This window comes from Camelus dromedarius, chromosome 15, assembly GCF_036321535.1.
Source record: "Camelus dromedarius isolate mCamDro1 chromosome 15, mCamDro1.pat, whole genome shotgun sequence".
NCBI classification, from domain to species: domain Eukaryota; kingdom Metazoa; phylum Chordata; class Mammalia; order Artiodactyla; family Camelidae; genus Camelus; species Camelus dromedarius.
Genome location: NC_087450.1, coordinates 18,110,129 through 18,131,836, shown reverse-complemented (window position 1 = coordinate 18,131,836; position 21,708 = coordinate 18,110,129). Strand labels below are relative to the sequence as shown.

The following is a 21,708-nucleotide window of genomic DNA, read 5'->3' as shown; positions in this document are numbered from 1 at the left end:
CTGTTTCACTACTAATACATATAATTTGTTCAATGGCTTACAATAAGATATGTACACACTTAATTTTTTAATCCTGTGAAGGAATTTATCCCTATCATTTTATAAATAAGGCACAGAGGTTAAGTGACTTCTTCACAGAGGCCAAGTAGGACTCGGAGTTCTGTCTGGACAGGGAGGACTTGCGTAACGTGAGGAGGTGCTACTAGCACACCTGCTTCAACAATGGACATACAAGGTCAGTTAAGTAATGACATTTATATAACACTTTAACAGAGAGAGGTGGATAGATGATAGATAACTATCACCTCCACAGATGAAAAAAAGGCAAAAGTTGCTGACTTTACAATTCTGAGGCCCTGGGGAAAAGGACAGCTGAACAATTCAATAAAAACCAACTGAACAATTCAATATGGGAGAATGTGCTAAAAATACGTTGAAAACATACCCATTTTGAGGTCCTCCATCATTTATCACATTTAAGTGAGATAACTGCTTTTTCAAGTGGAGTTTGTAACTTGCATTAATTCTTAAAAATAACATCTGGAAAAGAAATAAAACTAAGTTTCTTAAAGCTCTACTGAAATAGAAGACATAAGTAGTTAAGTTATCAATATTATTTGGAAAAAATATTTTTTTAAAAAGCCTTTGCCTTGGCATACACTTTTAAAATGCTCCTCCAAAAGTATTTAACTGTTACTTCAGTATAGTTTTTCTCCTTAGTTGAAAAAAGCTCTTCCCTCTTTTCAGCAGTACAACTTTAAGTGATATGACTTATCATTGCCTTTCTGCCCCTTAGAAGGAGTCCTCTGGGATATGTAAGGCGACCTACCACACAGGTGAGAAGAATACAAAGAGACAGAGAACTCTGCAGTGTATTAACCAGGAACTTGAAAAAACTCACAAGGGTAGACACGAAGCTACCGTTATCCTTCTAAATTACTTGAAAGTATTTTATTGCTCCACATGCACATTTTTAATGCAATGGTCCAATACTTTTTTGGGAAATACCTGACCTGAAATTATATGCAATTACTCTATGCAAACAATTTTGTGAAATGTGTTTTCTATGGGAAAAAACATATAAAGTCATCCATGGAAAAGTTTTACGGAATTACTGGTATTCAAGCGACAATAATGACATAAAATCTGTCATTTTTACCTAACTTTGACAAGAGTTCCTTTTAAATGATAATGCAGACAAAAACACACAAAATACCTGTCTACCAAGCTCCCTGACCTGGCTAAGCCTTGCTAGAGAATTAGAATTCAGATGGAAAATTCAGAAGGTCAGAATGTCAGAGGTGGGAAGTCTTAAACATGGAATGAAAGGATGACTTGGCTACAAAGACTGAGAAAGAAAAATGAGACCCTAGTGGGTGCTCTGTATCTTCAGTCCTAAGTGAGCCCCAAAGGAGTTGGATGATATTTAATTACAGAGCTGGTATGATTAATGGAAACCTAGGGAAGCATGAAAAATGGAAAAAGCTAGAAGAGGACGAAAGTCTGAAGTGGCATGGCAAAGGAGACCAGCGGGAGAAAGAGCAGGGGAGAGATACTAAGAAAGCTACCCTCTGTTCCCAAATACCACTTCCATGCACTCAACCAATTAGAGATAAACTGAAATAACAAACTTGTCTGAATAGCAAAAACCCCATTTCATCAGTCATATAACAACTAGGTTTGTATTATAGCATATCATTCTACAACTAGGCTTGAATGACATCACTTGGTATAAAGAGAACAAGCTAAGGTGGGTAAAGACTGGGAAAAAAGGAATACTGGAAGCTTTGAAGTACTAGGCAAGGATATGGAGGGAAGTGGGGGCAGGAATGCCACTGAAGAGGGGCGAGAACTCTGATAATAGGGCGGGGGAGACAGCAGGGGTAGAGGATGGATATTTCATAGGTAAAAGGTGCCACAGACTACCCACTTAGATATTCTTCCTGGTTTGTGCCTACTATACATCATTTATGCTGATCTAATAAATATTAATATTAAGGAACATTGATTGGTTTACTTTAAATGTCATCTCATTATTAAGTCCATCACTAATTCCTCCCCTATCCAATTTGGATTATAATCGCAGTGAGTAACATATTTTACTTTTCATTAATAAATGTCAATCCTGATTTTCAAACTAATAATGTAATAAATTATGTAAGTAGAATCCAGGACTCTGATAACTCAATGGACAAATGAAAATCTGCTTTTTAATATGTGTAACAATCACTTTACTATACACCTGAAACACTGTAAATCAACTATACTTCAATAAAAAATAAAAATTTAAAAAAGAAAATCTGCTCTTTAGAATTTCTGACTATACAGCAAAGCTGTTACTGCTCTGGCCTGTCAGAGCGAGGGGCACTTTGAAATCAGAAACTTTTATCCATGTTCCAGAAGTCAATATAACAACTGGAAAAAATAATAATCATATTGGGACATGAACTAAGCTTTACTGTGCCAAAAGTACATAAAAACACTCCAATTCTGCATGCATCTTACGTTATATATAATGAAGTAGTTTTAGGAATTTCTACTCACTTGTGTTTGTTCTTCTGGAAGGAGATCAAATATAGCTTCATGCATTTTTGCCATTTGCTTACAGATATTCCTGAAACAGGCAGAAGGAACGGGAGCTTTCACCTCATACTGGCAGGGAAAAATAATGAGAATTATGTTCACGTCCTCTGGATTGCCCACTGGATCCCCACTTGTTCCCTAAGACATAAATTTTCTGACCCTACACATCTAACTCTGATCTCTGCTACTCATGCAAATCTCAACAACTCTTCATTAAAAATCCTATATACTTTGAGAGAGCCAGCATAGTTTAATGGCTAAGAACATAGGCTGTTTCCCTTCTTAAAATGGCTCTGCTTGGGTTCAAATCTCAACTCTTAAAATTCTTAGCTTTGTGACGCTGGGTGAGTTCCTTCTCTATATTGAGTGACATATTTCTCTATATCTCAAAGGGCTTGCTGTGAGGACTTTAAAAGATGGCCAATAAGAACAAAGAACAGTGCTTGATACAAAGTACTCAAAAAACATTGGCTACTATTCTGGCTCAATATACAATGATGAATCATTAAAGCAGACTCTCCAAATTAATAGATTTTTTAAAAAACATGATTGTAAGAATGTGTCATCATGATCATATCTGAAATCAATGTAACTGGCAGAATTAAAATGTTCTTTTTCTTTTGTAGGTGGGCCAATATAGTAATCATATTTACCCTAAGATTAAGTTAAGACTTTTTCAATGAACTATACTGAAAATTTAAACTTAGGTAAATTCATTTTACTATTCTTACATCTGGAACAGTATACTGGTATAATTTAGATAATCATCTTTGGGCCCACATTTAGAATTCACAGCTTAAATTATAAATCATTCTCATTTATAAGAAAAATTTGGGCTAAATAATTATATTTTTGATGCACTAATCTTATATAGTTTATTAAAACGAGTTCTAATAAACTGCTACAGCAGAACTATGTAGAAGTCACCATATGACTGGACCAAGATAAGCAAAGTTATGATCACCCAAGAGTCTGTCTCTCTTCAGCCTAGAAATATATCAAACATCCCCTTATCTTTTTTATTAATAACAGCTTTAAGATACAATTCACATATCATAAAATGCAACCCTTTAAAGTGTACAATTAACTGGTTTTTTAGTAAACTATAGTTATATAACCATCATCACTAATATACAAACATTTTCATCATGCCAAAAAGAAACCCCATACCCATTAGCAGGTACTCCCAGCTCTTCCCTCCCCTCAGCCCCTGGCAACCATTAATCTCTAGAAATGGAATCATATAATATGTGGCTTTTTGTGACTGGCTTCTTTCACTTAACATGCTTTTAAGGTTCATCCATGTTGCAACATGTGTCATACTTAATCCTTTTTATGGCTGCATGATACTCCATTGCATGAATACACCATAGTTTACCCAATCATTAATTAACAGACATTTGAATTATTTCTACTTTTTTGGTTATTATGAGTAATAATGCCATGAACATTCATGTACAGGTTTTTTTTGTAAACAAATGTTTTCAATTCTCTTGGGTATATACCTTGAAGTGGAATTACTGGGTCATATGGTAACTCCATGTTTAACTTTTTGAAGAAATGCCAAAATGTTTTTGAAAGTGGCTGTACCACTTTACAATCCCACCCAGTAGTGTACAAAGGTTCCAATTTCTCCATATCCTCACAAACACTTGTTATTGTCTTTTTTATTTTAGCCATTCTAGTGGGTTTGAAATAGTATCTCACTATGGTAATATCCCCTTATTTGAACTACACTCCCCCAAAATTCATGTCTACTGGAAGCCACATAAGGTCATACTGGATTACAGTGGGCCCTAAATCCACTGACTAGTGTCTTTATAAAAGAAAGGACAGGCGAATTTATTTGGGGGAGGGGTTATTAGGTAGAATGGTTACAATTTGACTGCACATATACAATATATTTCATGTAAATACATATATACAATATACTGCACATAATTTTTTTAGTTTATAAGAACAGTTCAGAGCTTTAGTTTTAAACTTACATAGATATCAAAGGAATAAAGCCAACCACAAAATAAGAATCAACAAAAAGGAGAGGGGAATTCAGACACAGAGACACAGAGGGAAGATGGCCACATGAAGACAGAGGTAGAGCTTGAAGTGATGTATCTACAAGCCAAGAGATACCAACAACTGAGAACAAGCCCTGAAACAAGAAAGAGGAAGGGCAGGATTCTTTGCTAGAACCTCCAGAGGGAGCATGGTCTGGTGACACTTTGATTTAGGACTTCTATCTTCCAGAATGATGAGAATAAATTTCTGTGTTCTAACCCACTCACTCTTGGTAATTTGTTATGGCAGTCCTAGGAAACACTCCCCAAACCTTCCTTCACTGCTGTTTCCCTAAAGATACTATTCTTTCCATCTTACCTTCACTACATATTTCTTCAATCACTTAAACTTGATACTGTTACGTCTTTATTCTTAACCCTTAAAATTTGGTTCTTGCCACTACCCAAACCACCTTCTCCCTACTGTTTATAACCTTCTGAAATTTCTCTCTGGAGAAATCACTAAAAATGTCCTAACTTCCAAATTTAGTAACTTTTTTTAGTGCCCCTTCCTCACCGCCCTGCAGTATCTCACACTATCTCCCACCTGAAACATGATCATGGTGTATGCAGAATGCTTTCCTGGTTCCTCCCCTCCTATCTTCCCCTCCTTCTATCTCCTATCTTCTAAATGCAAAGCTACTTCAACATTAATCCCCTCTTATCTTCCTCATTTTTCCTCTTATCAGTATCACTCAATCTCATGACTTCTAATATATCTCTAGTCCTGAACCACTGTATACTGAGTTGAAGTCACACATCTTGTTCCAGTCCATCACTGAGCTACCATGAGCTTTCCCAGACTTGCTCCTCTTACCTGTTTCAGTTACTACTGCTGCCTTTACAATCCTCCTGGTCATACAGACCTGAAAATTCCAACTCAGTTTTTAATCCCTTCTTTTCCTTGTTTCCTTGTATTGAATCACTGACTAAGTCCCATCAAACATACTTTCAAATTATTTTACACATTAGTCAGTACTCTGGGTCAGAGTTTCTCAACCTCTACACTATTGACATTTTGGGCTAGATAATTTGTTGTTGTGGCGGTTGTCCTGTAGGATGCTCAGCAGCATCCTTGGCTTCTACTCACTAGTTACCAGTATTGTCCCACCCTCAACTGTGACAACCAAAAATGGTCCCAACATTTCAGAATGTCCTCTAGGGGTCAACACTGTCTCACTTGAGAAACACTGCCCCAGGCGAGGCCTTCAACACGTCTCACCTGAAAAAATACAGCATTTTAACGATTCCAGATATTAGTTCAACAAACATTTAATAAAACTTCTTGGCACACAGGAAGCACTGAATAAGTATTCTCTTGGGTGTGTATATGTACCTATGCACACGCATGTGTGCATATGTGAACACAGGCATGTATGTGTGTGTATGCATATGTGTACATGTGTACTGTGCTGGCTAGAGTCTACAAAGATTAATCAGAGATAGTCTCTTTGGAGAGCTGACTGTCTAAAAGTTGGTGGCCCGGAAAGTGGACACTGCATGCTACAGGAACATGGGTGGAGGACATTGAGGCAACCACAGAGATGGCTTCCTGAGCAGCTGCTGCGTCTTCAAAGGAAAAAAGTTACAGTATTCCAAATACAGGACATGCCATATCACCTTAAATCCATTCCACATACTATCTGATTAACCCCTCTAAAGTGTAATTCTAATCATGTGATTCATTAGTTTAAAAACTTTTGGGTTCTGTTTCTGTTTAAAATTTAGAAAGATGCAAGAGAATGTCATTACTACCCTAGCCACAAGAAAAACATAGGAATAATTAATGAAACCATAACTTTTATTGAACCTAGCACAGAACAGAGGTCACAGGAACCAAGGGAACTAATTCCAAAGAGTGACAAGGCCCTCAGAGGAGAGACAGATCATGGCAATCACTTTTGGCAAAGCAGAGAAAGAAGAGATGACCATCCCAGAAGCAAATAAGAAAAGAACTAACATTTTAACAAATTTCCAAAGGCCAAGTAGACATACATTCAGAGTAAGTGAGAACCCTAGCCACAAAGCAAGTCTGCAGTCACTGACAAGTTCTCCATGGGTCTCCAGCCAGTGCTCACAAGCAACACTGGGGTCAGGGTAGGAGACAACAGAGAGTCATTCTCAGTAGCACAGGCAAGCAGGAGATGACTGGCTGCACTAGGGAAAAGGAACAAATGCCACCCACTTCCCTAAGCCCTTCTTATACAAAGCAAAAGCTTTAAGTCACTGTGAAGGGAGAAGGGGCTCCAAACTCGTTCATCCCCAAGGCCACCACGTAAGGGGTAGAAACAAAACACGCATGGTCCTGAGGGAAGGAAGAAAAACATCTTAAGCCCAAGATCCTATGAAAATCAAAGCAGAGGTTGGCTACCACTGGAGGAGGGGTGAGAACACTGAGAAGGTGCCACATCTAAGGACTCCCATTACCTAATTTCAAGACTTACAATAATGCTACAGCAGTTAAGATGGTGTGGTACCGGTGTAAAGACAGCCATATAAAGCAATAAAATAGAACAGAGTTCAAAAATAGACCCACATAAAAACAGTCAACTGATTTCAACAAAGGTACCAATGGAGACAGGATAGTCTTTTCCATAAAATGTACAGACTCATAGTTCACACTACATAAAAATGAACTAGAAATGGATCATGGACTTATACATAAAGCCTAAAACAACAGAGCTTCTAGAAGAAAACACTGAAAAATATCTTTGTAATTTGGTTTACAAAAATTTATTGGGATAGGACACAAGAAGCATGAACAATACAAGGAAAAAAACTGATAAACCGGAGTTTACCAAAATGAAAAACTGCTCTTTTTAAGACACTTAAAATGAAAAGATAAGTCACGGACTAGGAGAAAACACTTAAAAACATATATTTGATAAAGGGCTTGTATCTAGGATATACAAGGAACTCTTAAAACTCAGTAAGAAGACACCTCAATCTTTTTAAATGAGCAAAAAACCTGAACAATTTACCAAAAAAAAAGTCTGGACAGCAAACACATACAAAAAGATACTCAACATATTAGTCATTACACAAGTTAAAACCACAATGAGCTATCACTCAGTACAGACCTACCAACAGACTAACATTACAAAACGGAGACAACAGAAAGATTAAAGAATATCTAGAACTCTTACACACCACAAGTAGAATACAAAATTGTATAGTCACTTTGTAAAATAATTTGGCAGTTTTATATCAAGTTACCACAAAGTTTTACATTTCTATAAATCATCAATATATTCCAAGGTATTTACATAAAAGAAATGAAAACACTTGCTCACAGAAAGATGTGCCCACTAATGTTTATAATAGTATTAATTTATAACACCCAGAAACTGGAGAAAACTAAAAGGTCTATCAACTGATGAACAGATAAACAAATAGTGGTACATCCATCCAAGGGGTACCACTCTATAATAAAAAGCAACAAACCATTAACACATGTTATAACATCCATGGATTTCAAAAGCATTATGCTAAATGAAGGAACCTGGGACAAGAGGCTATATTCTGTATAACTCTATTTATAGGAACTTCTGGAAAAGGCGAAACTATATGGATGAAAATCAGATCAGTGGTTGCCGTGGTTTTGGGATGTCAGGAAAGGACTGATGACAAAAATGCCCTTGAGAATGTTTAACAGTGATGGACTTGCTCTGTATCTTGATTGTGGTAGCCCCACTACAGTATACATGTTAAAATTCATCAAACCATATACTTAGAAAGGGTGAACTTTACTGAATGTAAATTATACTTCTGTAAGCCTGACTTAAACTGCTTAGCTCTCCACTCAAAGTCAAAACTCTCTACTATCTTTCCAACATATATCCCATTCCTTGGTCTACACACCCTAGTACATTAGCTAAATGGAATTACTTAACTTTTGTTATTATTAATAACAACAGCAAAAGCATTAGCAGTCACTTACTGGAACTGGCTATAGTCAGATACATGATAAAAGAAAAGTGCTCTACATATATTATCTCATAAATCCTCACTACAGCCTTATGAGGCTTTGTTAGTATCCATATTTAGAGGAGATCAATAATTTGTTATTAATAATTAATAACTTGTTATCCCCCATTTAAGGAGATTAATAATTTACCCAAGGTCCTTCAATGGCTAATCTGTGACAAACATGTAATTTTTCTTTTTTATTGAAGCATAGTTTATTTCCAATGTTGTGTTAGTTTCTGATCTACAGCACAGTGATTCATTTTATATATATTCTTTTTCATTATAGGTTATTACAAATCATTAAATATAGTTTTTTGTGCTATACAGTATGATCCTGACATTTATCTATTTTGTATCCAGTAGTTTGTATCTGCTAATCCCAAACTCCTAGTTTATCCCTCTCCCTCTCTTTCTCCTTTGGTAACCATAAGTTTGTTTTCTATTGCCTGTTTCCATTTTGTAAATAAGTTCATTTGTGTCCCACATATATGTGACATCATATGACATTTGTCTTCGTCTGTTTTATTTTACTTAGTATGATAATTTCTAGGTTCATTTATGTTGCTGCAAATGGCATTATTTCATTCTTTTTTATGGCTGGGCAGTATTCCATTATACATTTAGACCACAACTTCTTCATCCAATCATCTGTTGACAGACATTTAGGTTGTTCCCATGTCTTGGCTATTGTAAATAGTGCTGCTATGAAATTTGGTGTACATGTATTTTTTCAAATTAAGAGTTTTTTCCTGATATGTGCCCAGGAGTGGAACTGCTGGACCATATGGTAACTCTCTTTTTAGTTTTTTACAGAATCTCCATACTGTTTTCCACAATGGCTGCACCAAATTACATTCACCAACAGTGTAGGAGGGCTCCCTTTTCTCTATACCCTCTCTAGCATTTCTCGTTTGTGGACTTTCTAATGATGGTCATTCTGACCAGTGTGAGCTGATACCTCACTATAGACAAACATGGAATTTGAACTTAAGTCTACTTGACCCGAAAACCTGATAAACTTCCTTCTTATGATTCCTACCAGCATATCTGCTTCATGCTGTTACCTCAGAGTATCTTTCCACCTCAACTTCATTTGCCCTAATTGTACCTATCTTTAAAAGCAAAACTAATATGCATGTCTCATCCATAAAAGCTTTCCCAGATCACCCTCCCCAGCTGGAAACCATCTCTTTCAAAACATTAAAAACTCTTAATAGCACTGAATCGATTCCTTACTTATGACACTTTACATATTCTACCTCCTGTTAGTTACTAATATAATTTTCCTATTAAGTATTTTACTATTTGAGGACAAGATCAAAGGCTTCTTCACCCTTGTGTATCCCTGTTATCTAACACAATTTAACTGAATGAATGAATGAATGGTGGCTGGAACATTAGTCCAGCCAATAATACAACTAGATGTTAATGCTTCATTCTACTCAAGGAATGGTACTCTGACCTATTAACTTCTTAGAATCAGCCTATATTTTATTATTGCATTATCCTTCTTTTGCCAAATTAAAACTCCAGAGTTAAGAAAATGAAAAGCTGAAAATTGAGAGGCTAACCTAAATCAAACACTGTCTGCTATTCTGGTATGAATTAAAAACAGAGCCAAACTCCAGGACAACCCATGAAAGCAAGTAGAGCAGAGAGTGGTAGAGAGAGACATGGTAATACAGGGAGAATGCAATATGTCAGGGTAACAGAAAAAGTCATCAGCAGGTAAGGTAGTGGAGAAAACACTACGTTGCAAATGTCTAGGCACATACTTGAGATTAAAAAAATAAAAAGATATCAAAAATGGCGTCTGAAGTTTATAAAAGAGTTAAGAAACATAATAACCAAATTCAATACACAGATCATATTGAATCTATTATTTCAAATAAGTTATTGTAAAAAAGAACATTTTGAGACAATTGATAAGTTTAAAATAGGAATAAGTATTAGATGATATTAAAGAATTGTTGTTAATTTTGTTAGGTGTGATATGGTAGTGTGATCATATAAAAAAGTATCCTTAGTTCTTAGAAATATATACTTAAATATTTAGATATGAAATATCATAGTGCCTCGAATTTACTATGAAACATTTTAGTAATAAAAGAAAAACGTTAATGACATTTTAATTAAAAGACATGTTAATGACTATTAAATATAGGTGATAAGTACATGGGAAGCTCATTAAATAATGCCCTTTATTTTTCTTTACGAAAAAGAAAGAAAGAAAAAAGAATAAAATGAGTGGTCATGGGAGAAAGTCTAGCCATAGTCCCAATTCTTGTTCAAAAATCCTGGATCACCAACATGATAGAATAAAGTTAGGGTTTTAAGAGTACTGGCACTTTTCTGGTTTTGCTCCGTTATATTCCACAGCTTATAACTAGTTTCACTATTTGGCGTTTGCCTTATTCTACATTGTGAGGTGTTTACTGTCCTCTACCTTGTTTGACAGTAAACTTCTTGAGGATAGTCACAACGCGTTTATTGACTTTTGGTACACAGAAGAATGCCATATATCAAAAAGGAAACTGGTGGAACAGAACTACTTTTAAATTTAGCTTGTACTTGGCAATCATGAAGTTGAATGAAGTCCAACCATGAAGCTGAACCATGAAGAATATAGAGAATTTCTAAACAGCAATGATTTTTCTCCATACAAAACTAGAAACTTCGAGGGCAAAATATAATATATGTATGTTTGCACGTAACTATAAATTCCTTAAAGTTCTTAAAAGAGAGGCATAAAACATCTATGTTATCTATTAACTACACCAGGGGTTCTAAAAGTATGGTCTGGGGACAACTGGGAGTCAAAAACTCTTTCAGGGAATCTATGAGGTAAAAACCATTTTCATAATAATACTAAGATGGTATTATCTTTTTCACTCTCAGTCTCACATGACTGAATAGTGGGGATTTTTAGATGTCATCATTCTGAAGGCTGATCGAATGTTTATATATTCTTGTGTTTTAAAATTTTTTTAGTTTTAATTTTTAATATGGTACTTACTGATAGGTATACTTTGTACAAACAAAAGCTCTTTGAGGTCCTCAATTATTTTTAAGTGTAAAGGGGTCTATAACCAAAATGTTTGATAATTTATGACATTAAACAAATGCAATCTTATTTTCTAATCATTCCTTTTTCATTGTCAGCTTCAAAGGTTTGTTGTGTCAGTGGGCACCACCTCATCTTATCCTTTTTTTATGTACCTGCTGCTCTTGCCATCTCAGAATCTGAAGGATCCACATAGAAGGAAAAGCATATCAAAGTGCCTTGCCTTTTATAAGATTACTCTAAACACATTCTGGGGCAAAAGTGTAACTAAATAAACCTTCAAACTTTCAAGTTATGAAATTTCTGCTTTCTCCTTAAGGCATGTATTGAAGAATTTCGAGAAAGCAAAGAGTGAGGGATAGGGCCAAAGTGACTAGGGCTGATTAAGTGACATTTTTCTGAAGATACCCTCCCATGTAATTGAGAATTCTTTGGAAAACAGTGTTCTTTTTAATGAACTATTTGGGATGGGAAGCAAATTAGAAACAAATATTGAAATTGAATATCTATGAGAGAAATAACAGAGTACCTCAGGTTCTGCCTTTTTAGCCTAGAAAATAAAGTTTATCTTTATCAAAAATAATTTATTTAATTTTTTCCTATTTTGATCTTTATTTTCTCAATTCTGCCTCTGGCAGGCTTTCACACTAAAATATGAAGAAAATACATAACTTTCAGTGCAGCTAATATAAAATTACTTCTGCATGGGGTCTCTACAATCCTTGAAATCATCTTCCCCCAACCCCATTTCCAAGTCCCTTAAGCAGATGAACATCAACTATTTGGGTAATCTGAATATTCCATTGTGTTTTCTTCCTAAATCCTGAAGAATCTGATTTGTTAGACAACTGTGAAAAGTCACAATGCTTTCAAGCAAAGCCTGATATTTTCCATAAACCATTACCTTAGACAACAGCTTGTCAAATAAGCCATCCATTATCGCTACAAGCTTAGCTGATATTTCAGCTATGTGGTCGTGATAGTCCTACAATGAGAAATAACATTGTATTTTAAAGTCCCTGGGACACATCTAAAAAATACTTAACAATTAGGGAATTAAATTTATGAAATTCCAGTAGAAAATATATGTAAAGGTACCTTAGTGATATGATCAAAATGCCTAAGCATGCTGTATTGCTTAGGCTGCAGTCGAGCTTCAAAATGAGCCCGGATCACAGGAATGTAGTGCACAATTAGCTGCAAACAGCGTGAAGAAAGAGCTGAAGATCCAGGAGGTAGACGTATCACGGAGAAACAAAAAAGGATATTAGAGGCTTTAAATACATATCAAATTAAGCCAAAAATGTCAATAAATTTTATACATTTATTTCATAAATGAAGAACACAGTGGTAGAAAGCAACATATTTCATTTTGTTTAAGAAAATCGTTTAGTACTGAATAACGCAATGAATATGCTGCTTTTCCTAATGGACTCAAGTTGTGTTACTAGCATGAGGAAGCTAGTGGGACAACTGATTCTCTTCTGACATTCAGATACCATTTACCTCATACATACATATGTACTTCATGCATGTTGTATTTTAACATTTTCTATAGTAGTAAAACTTTCTATTAACTTATACTTATCAGAGTAGAAATTCCCCATAACATTTCTCCAGAATGTTGTGGGGAAATTAATTTTTCAATTATTGTAATGCATAAAAAAGTGAAGTAACATTGCTACTTTTAGAACCTTTCGTTAAAAAAATAAGTATAGTAACATCACTACAACGCCTCAGCATGTGAATTAAATGCAAGAATCCATACCTAAATTTTTTGTAGTTATTGTTTTCAGTCCAACAACTTGCAGTGCACCAGCTCCAAGAACTAACTGGCAACTTCTTGAATTGAAGTACTAACAAAGGAAGGAGAGAAAAAAACCCAAAAGTTAATTAAAAACTATTCTTTATATGCTGGCAATGTGTTAATTCTAAAAATACATTCCTCTTTCCTCTCATTCAAGGAGCAAACAAATTTTTCTAGTAAGAGCAATTAGGATCTGTTTATGTAATGACAGGGAAAAAAAAAAGGCAAGGGGTATTCCTAAATAATATTTACAGTCTGGTAGGGAAAATGTTGAGAAATTCTAAAAAGCAACTGTTCAGAAATTAATCTTTAATTTACATTCACAAAACTAGTTGTTTCAGTCTTTCTAATTGGACAGTCCTATTTTTAAAAGGGTAACAAAATCTTTCTGGACTAAAATACGACAACTTAATTTCGGGATAGAATTAACTGATATAGACATTTAAGAAAAATTAAGTCTTTTCTCTAAGCTAGCAGTTAAAAATATGTTAATATGAAATGGCTGAATAAAATTATCACCACATTTTCATTTTACATCAATGGTTCTGAAAAATGATTTAAGAAAAATCTCTAACCTTAGTGAGATGAATTTTGTAAAGTTCAGTGAATTCCTTCCATGCACATTTGAAACCAGTCCAGGTTTTTTGACCTAAGTGGCCTCAGTCATGTTCAGCACCTAACGAACAAATCATCTCCTGTCTCCAATGTCATTAACAACTCTATAAGTGTAATGAGGAATCACTAAGTGAGGAAGCAGGCGGCCTTCTTCCATAACATGCTGTGATTCAACCACAATTGAATGTAACAAAAGTAATGTCTTAAAGATACCTTAACCTTGAAACGTCTTAGAGTTGAAAGATTAGTCACACCCTAATGAATTACTTCTTCCAACTATTTTACCATAAGACTGAAATCATACACACCTTCAATAAATCTGATAGACGAGTAAGCATGTCAGTAGTAACAGATGGGATATTATCCACACACTGGCAATATTCAAGGATAATTCTTATCAACAGCAATACAGTTCTATAAAAAAAGAAAGATGATTCAGTAAGCACTCAAAACAAGAAAAATCAAACTGACTCGGCATAGAAAAATCAATACTGATCTTGGTAACTGTTAAATTATGTGTTTTACCTATCAATGCAGCAGAGCAGGGACTAGAGTGAGAAAACAGAAAATCCCTAGGGTGCAAAATCAAGGACACACTCAATTTTAGCATTGTTCAATTACAAGGTAAGCACTTGCATGACACTGAGAAAGGGTACTTTCTTAAATTTTGTGCTCGAGAACATCACTCTGTGTGACATTCTCACTAAGCATCTTCACTAAGGCAGATATGCCATTCCTTGGCTAATTTAGAATACTGACAAAAAGCTTACAGTGTTTCTGATTATGCAGTAGGTCCTCATAATTGTTGAATTAATGAAGGGAACCTAGTCCAGATTTTCTTAGTGAGATAAAAGAGAAATTGTGGCTTCTAAGAACAACATGTCTCCTAAAAAGTTTATCAGTAAGTCACAAAAGGTTCCCCAAAGATAATAAAATTATCGACTCATTAGCAAAACACATCATAAGCTGAAGAGAGACACCACTAGGAGGTTAAATAAGGTTGAAATTAAGGGGGAAAGAGCCCTTCATCATTACAGGACATCTAAATTCAATGAGATTCTCAGAAATGAGTGATTCATGTAAAATAATGTTTTATGAAAGTCTGAAGGATATCAGGAAGTAGTGTGATTCAAGAAAGATAGTGTCTAGTCTTTGTATCAGCTTAATTGTCAGACCATATGTTACTCCCCAGGCATACTCCTAGAGTCTGCTTTACTGGGCAGAAATCCTTTGCATATCTTTTGTAATCTTCCCTCTGAAGATATAACATTTCCCCTTCAGCCAAGGAGTTCACTTTTTTGGCTTAGTCTCTTTGTCTAAAGAGCAAGAAAGCCAGATGACTAGAGGGGACCATTTTCATCAAGCAAGGGAAGACTAACAAGATACAGTCCACCCTCAGTATCCATGGGCAATTGCTCCCAGGATGCCCCGTGGATACCAAAATCCATGTATGCTCAAGTCCTTTATGAAAAACGGCATAGTAAGTCATCCCTCTATACCCGCGGGTTTCACATCCTGGTTGGCTATATCCACAAATGCAGAACCCACAGATACAGAGAGCCAACTGCAATGTTTGTACTTAAGGAAAGAAATCATAGTTAGATTAAAGGTCTAAGATTACAAGGAGGTTGAAAAAAGCTTGTCCTACTAGAAATGGAAAAGAACGCCATTCCAAAGGAGAAAGGAACAGAAGCTTTAGCTTACAACAGGTATACTTCAGAGTTTTGGATAATATACAGATTGGGAAAAAAGCATATATTTTATATGTACTTTTTGAGGGCTTATCAGGTGCCAAGAAAAACAAAAATGGTTAAGATGTGATCTCCACCTCTGAGGAACTCAGAGACTAACTAGGAAGATATATATACAAATAAATAATTCTAATATACTGCAAGAAGTGCCATGATAGAGGCACAGAGAGTTACAAGGAGAGGATCATTCATTCTCCCTAGAAGAGATGGCTATTTCAGGAAAGACTTATACAGTGACAAGAAACAAGAAAAGTGAGAAAAGAATTCTGGTGTAGATACTGGGAGCTAGATCTTGATTCTACTTCTGGCTCCATTTGGGTAATTTTATATTAACTACTTAATCTTCTAAGCTCCAATTCACTTAACTGTAGAAAGGGAACAACAATCCCTGAAATGTCTATTTCACAATGTGGTTGTAGAGATTAAATGAGATCATATATATGAAAATACTTAAACTATGAAGTGTTATGAAGTATGTGAAGACATTAGTTTAACTACCCATTTAATAAAAAGGCATATGGTACTAGGCAAACAACACTGGAATTTATATTTTTCTTAAGTCAACTGAATTCTATACTGTTACTGGTAAGAGAGTAAAAGACCACTGAAAATGATGACAATGGAAACAACCACCAACAACTATCAACCTCTTATTAGGTGCCAGAACTATGCTAAATGCTTTACACGAACTACCTGCTTAATTTCACAATAATTCTAAATGTAGTACTATTTGCAGCATTTCGTTTTACAGAAAAGGGAACTGAGGCACACAGAGTAAATTGCCCAAGGTCACAAAATAACAGAGCTGCTGAGATTCAAATCTAAGCAGTCTGACTCCAGAGACCACAACTTCAACTACTATGCTGCATATTACACACTAAAAAAACTGCAGGAAAAAAAAAGACAGAAGAGCTTCAGATGCTAATAACATCAAGGGAGCCACCCTAGCACCCTAGGATTACGTACCTTTAGGTTTCTTGTTATGAGATAAATCAACCAACCTCTTTTTTTGTTAAGCCAGTATAGCCCCTAATAGATATAGAATACTGCAAAATATAGGAACATAAAAAAGCATCGATAAAATTTCTTTAAAGTTCTTTGCAAGATTTAAAATTGTTAATCCAAAATTTCCCATTCACATCAAGAAGTAACTAGAAGACTTATGTTTTGAATAATTGATTCAACTAATAAAGAAAAATGTGTCACTCACCCAACAACAGCATACTGTTGTCCCTCAACAATAAGAACTTCAGCTGGTTTCCTTTCTTCTGTAGCTAGAAAGTAAAGCAAATAAAGGGAGACATGGGTATAAGATGAAAATAATACTGGAGAAAAAAAAATTAAAAAACAGAGTTCCTAAATTTAGGGCCCGAAACTATTTCATTTCTGCAAATAAATATCTACTTCTTGGTAAACAATATGGTATAGAGTAAATAAAGTATATTGGATGTGGAATCAGAGAAATTTGGATCTGAGGTCCACTAGTGCCAAATACTGGGTGCATGACTGTGGGCCAATTATTTAACTTCTTTGAATCTCAATATCTGTATCCATTAAACATGGATAACATCTATCTTTCAGCATTGCTGTTACCGAAAGAGATAAAGATTACAAACTGGCTATCCTGTAAGTCTGGAACATGGCAGATGATTGATGAGAAGTAAAGGGAAAAAAATGTTATTAGTTTGGAAAGCCAGAACTAGCATTTCAACTGGTTATCTTTTCTTTATTATAATTCTTAGAATACAAATTAACTTCTAAATTCCGTAGAGAGATTATATATTTACTTATCAAGATTTTAATCTAAAAGTTATTTTATTTTCAGCATGTATTTCTTATCATTATAAAACAAAATTCAGCATGTTGAGGTAAAAAGAACAGTGGACTGGATTACTATTCTGAATCAGCCAAATTAATTAGATTACCATGGGCAAGTTCAAGTCATCATGCTTTCCTAAGCTTCAAGTCCGTTTGTTCTAAGGCATTAAATGTCTACTTCTTCCAAGCAAAGAAATTCAGTATGATATAATTTCTAATCACAATTCACTCTGTATGTCAAATTAAGTTTTTTAGGACAGGGGTTGTGTCTTAACGAATTCTCGTACTGTAGAAAAGCAGCCTAGCATAGTACTTAAGAGAAAGGACCCTAAAGTCAATCTGCCTGATTTTGGATCCCAGCTCTACCATCTCCTAGCTATGTAACCTTAGGCAAGTTGCTTAACAGTTTATGTCTCAGTTTCCAGATTTGTTAACTGGAAATACTAACACTGCCTAGCTCATGGACCTGTAAATGAGACAACAATGTAAAGTGCTTAGAACAAACTGTCTAGCATCAAGTAAGCACTAAATTAATATTAACTGCCATTTATTAACTTCATTTCCTAAATGCCCAGCTAAGTATTCAATAAATAGATAGTGGATGAATGAATAATAACCAAGTATTGTTAACTTGGTATGAACTCGTAAAATGTTAATGAACTTCTAATAACATATACTTTCTTCTTTCTCAGAGGAGAACAAACGGTTGGGATAGAAGCAGGGTTCATAAGAGAAACCGCCTACTGACCGTATCCTAAAAGAGGAAGTGAAAACAAATAGTTCACTCTGCAGGAAAAAAATACATGGTTAATTCAATCACTTTATAGTTACTGTCTTAATTCAAAAATTATAATGTGTGCATGACAGCAGACTTCAAGACTGTGAACTCTCTAGGGACAAACAACATGTCTCAGTCATCTAGCACAGCACCTCACACAGTGGGAAGTCAATCAAATGTAGCTTGAAAAATAAGTAATAAGTCATAATTTTAAACTTGTGATTTAGTGTGATCAGAGTGTTTTATTTTTCTTTCAGTCTTTGCTACTTGAACGCTTTTGCTTTGATATTATACAATCAAGTAAAAAATTGAGACCACCACTCAACCCTGTTATCTGCTAAAAATGGTCACTAAAAAACAGAAATTTACTTAATTCCTACAATTCCTCTCTCTGCCCTATATGGAATTACTCTATTTTACACCTGTCTTTAACCCTTTCTCTCGTTACAGTGGTAGAAGAGGTAGCCCTTCTTTTAGACTCTGGATTCAATTCCAGGGTCCCTGCCCCACAATCACTCTATCTCACTCTTATCCTAAATGAACCTTCTTCCTCTTTCTGTTAAGCATAAAAATATAACTTAGCTTCTCCTACTTTAAAACTCTTCTCTCAACTCCCAATTCCCTGAATGAATTGAAAAGTAATAATCTCTCTAATTTCTCTCACATTTCTAGCTGCCACTTCATCGCTCACTTTCTCTTCGCCCCCAAACTTGCTCAAAAAAAGTAGGCTTATAATTCTCTACCCTTCCTCATCTTTCAAATTACTTAGCACTGAACTACCATCTGACTCTATCACTCCACCCAATTACTAAGATTGCAAATGATCTCCAAGTGTCAAACGAGTGACTGCTATTTGTATTTTACTCAGTCTTTCTTTTGTAGTGCAGTTGCATTTTATGCAAATGTAAGTACACAATTTAAAAATATTTCTATGTAAAAAATTACACTTTCATTTAATGTCTCAATATCTGACATACAGTAGAAGCTTACTAGGGCTCAACGAATGAATACATCTCTAAATGATACGGTTTTAAAAAATAGCTATGAAATTATATAAACTTGGTTTCAAATCCCAGATCATCATTTGTACCAAATTCCTTAACCCCTTGAAGCTTCATACCTACCTCCTCACTGTTACATGAGATAACAATAATATCTTTATCATAGGTTGTTGTGAGGGGAAACTGGAGTAATGCATGTAAAGCACCTGGTTCAGTGTCTGGCATATGATTAACACTCAATATATATCTGAAATTATTATTATACATTACCACAGATACTTTCCCAGTCAATGACTCATTAACTAAGCTGGAGTATTAGTTCTAGGCTTTCCAAGAGGCATTGTCAGTTAAAGAAATATTAAGCATTCCTACAAAAGAGACAAACAATATAAAATTTGAAGAGTGTGAAAGAATACACATACCCCCTGATTTTTTTTCAGGTAAAGCAATCTTTCCATCTGATATAGAATCAACAAGATCCTGAAATTCTGCAGGAACATCAGCTTGCTTCCAGCGCTCATTGTCTAAGAGGAGGCTATTCAAAAGTAAAAAGAAAGGAAGATAAACTTTAATAACACTTCAACACCATCTCCTTGTTTGAAAAGAGAAAAAAAAGCTGAGTGAGTACATAAGACTTTTGTTACACATTTTAGTAATAATAAAGACTATATGCATCTTAGTGAAATTCAGGTAGAGCCTATGGTGTTGAGTTTTTAAACAGTAATGGCCATTAGCTGTTGTTATGTAAGACTTTTAAAAATGCTGAACATCTTAATAAATTGAAGTCACTTATAAACGTTATGAATACCTTCAGAAAATATTTCTCTTCTTAGTCTCTTAGCCTAATCAAGAAAGAGCGGTGAAATATAGTTAACTTCACTTTGAGTGGTAAAGGAAAGTCAATCTCTTAAATCTTCCTGAAAGTACTTTAATGGAAATAAACATTCTAACTCCACTTTCAAAAGCCGAGAAATGTGATTTTAATTCCACAATCTATCTTCAATTAAAAAGAAAAAAATTTGTTAGGGATTTTAGTTGGCCAATCAATGAAGTTTCCCCTTTTAAATATAACTGCTTTGTAAAGAAAAGGAAAAAAATGGAAGAATAGAATGGACATGGTAAAAATACCTGAGCTTGGTTTTTCTCTCTTCATGAAACCTGTTCACAAATTTATTAGCTTGACTCTGAAGTGCTCCAAGTAATGACATGCTTTTTCTTCCACAGATCTGTTCGGTGTCTAAAATGAATGTTTCCATTAACCTGGAAAGTGTTATGAATTCTGTAGAATTTAGCTTCTCAAGAAAACCATCCTAAATTTTAAAGATAACACAAAAATCATGAGAGTTAGTAAAACACCAAATATGGATGAGCTATAAAACCAACTTAGTTCAACGAATATTAATATTAATTACATTATTTTATAACAGTTATAAACTAAATTAATTCCTAAAAGTTCTTTAAAAATCACTTTTAATGAAATTTCCTTTATTCCCAGAAATGGAACATAAAAAGTTTAAGATGTCTAAATTTTATTCTGATCCTTTTATAACACAGTAGCTCAAATAAATTCAGGTCATACTATATAATTTTCACAGTATTAGAGTACAACTAATTTTATTAATAAATTATTTGGCTAATTATACACATATATGTATCTAAAACAACAAATTAATTTCAAATTAATTATTAAGGAATTATAGTTCAAAACAAATCTTCTAATCATTTATTTGAAAACAGTGCTTAAGTTTTCATATTTCTTTTATTTGCATTATTTTACATTTCAACAGCTCCCTAGCAGACAACACTAGTACTTTATTATTAAGTGTTAAAAATACAACATGCATTATGCAAAACAAGGACACAAGTAAGGATATATTCTAGATCTTCAAAATAAGTATACTATGTGTAAAATGTCTAAAGTTTATCAAAACAACTAACCTTTGCTCTTGACATGAGAAATTTGACGGCTCGATCATGGCATATATCTGAGGCACTATATAATAACTCCTGGATATTATTTGCCAGCTTTCCTAGCTCTAAGTCAGTTAATTTCATGTCTTCATTGACCCTGAAAATGATAAAAAGAGATTAAGGCAAGGAAAGTTGTAAACACATTGTTCTCCACACGTGATACATTAATAAGAAACAAAAAGCTGTAAAATTCACATTTGAGGGAAATTGTGTCATGTATCACATACTTTTTTGTGTGTGTGTGATGGAGTATCACATAAACAAGCTCAGATAATACAAATGTATTTTACCCTA

At 34.6% G+C, this 21,708-nt stretch overlaps 1 protein-coding gene across 3 annotated transcripts in view; it reads right to left on the bottom strand.

Annotated features, from left to right (window-relative positions):
- Nucleotides 1–21,708, bottom strand: part of VPS54 (VPS54 subunit of GARP complex) — an 85,027-nt gene that overhangs the window by 4,881 nt on the left and 58,438 nt on the right. For 2 of the 3 annotated variants that reach the window (XM_031467124.2, XM_031467125.2), the window contains exons 13-22: nucleotides 21,382–21,511; nucleotides 20,572–20,753; nucleotides 19,866–19,978; nucleotides 17,057–17,120; nucleotides 14,404–14,509; nucleotides 13,442–13,529; nucleotides 12,772–12,893; nucleotides 12,578–12,658; nucleotides 2,545–2,652; nucleotides 446–540 (exon numbers count right to left, since the gene is read on the bottom strand). In XM_031467124.2, the coding sequence (XP_031322984.1) occupies nucleotides 446–540; nucleotides 2,545–2,652; nucleotides 12,578–12,658; nucleotides 12,772–12,893; nucleotides 13,442–13,529; nucleotides 14,404–14,509; nucleotides 17,057–17,120; nucleotides 19,866–19,978; nucleotides 20,572–20,753; nucleotides 21,382–21,511 (1,089 nt within the window). Of the gene's footprint in view, nucleotides 1–445; nucleotides 541–2,544; nucleotides 2,653–12,577; nucleotides 12,659–12,771; nucleotides 12,894–13,441; nucleotides 13,530–14,055; nucleotides 14,157–14,403; nucleotides 14,510–17,056; nucleotides 17,121–19,865; nucleotides 19,979–20,571; nucleotides 20,754–21,381; nucleotides 21,512–21,708 lie in introns of those variants that run through there. The other variant, XR_004141605.2, reaches the window with a different exon arrangement.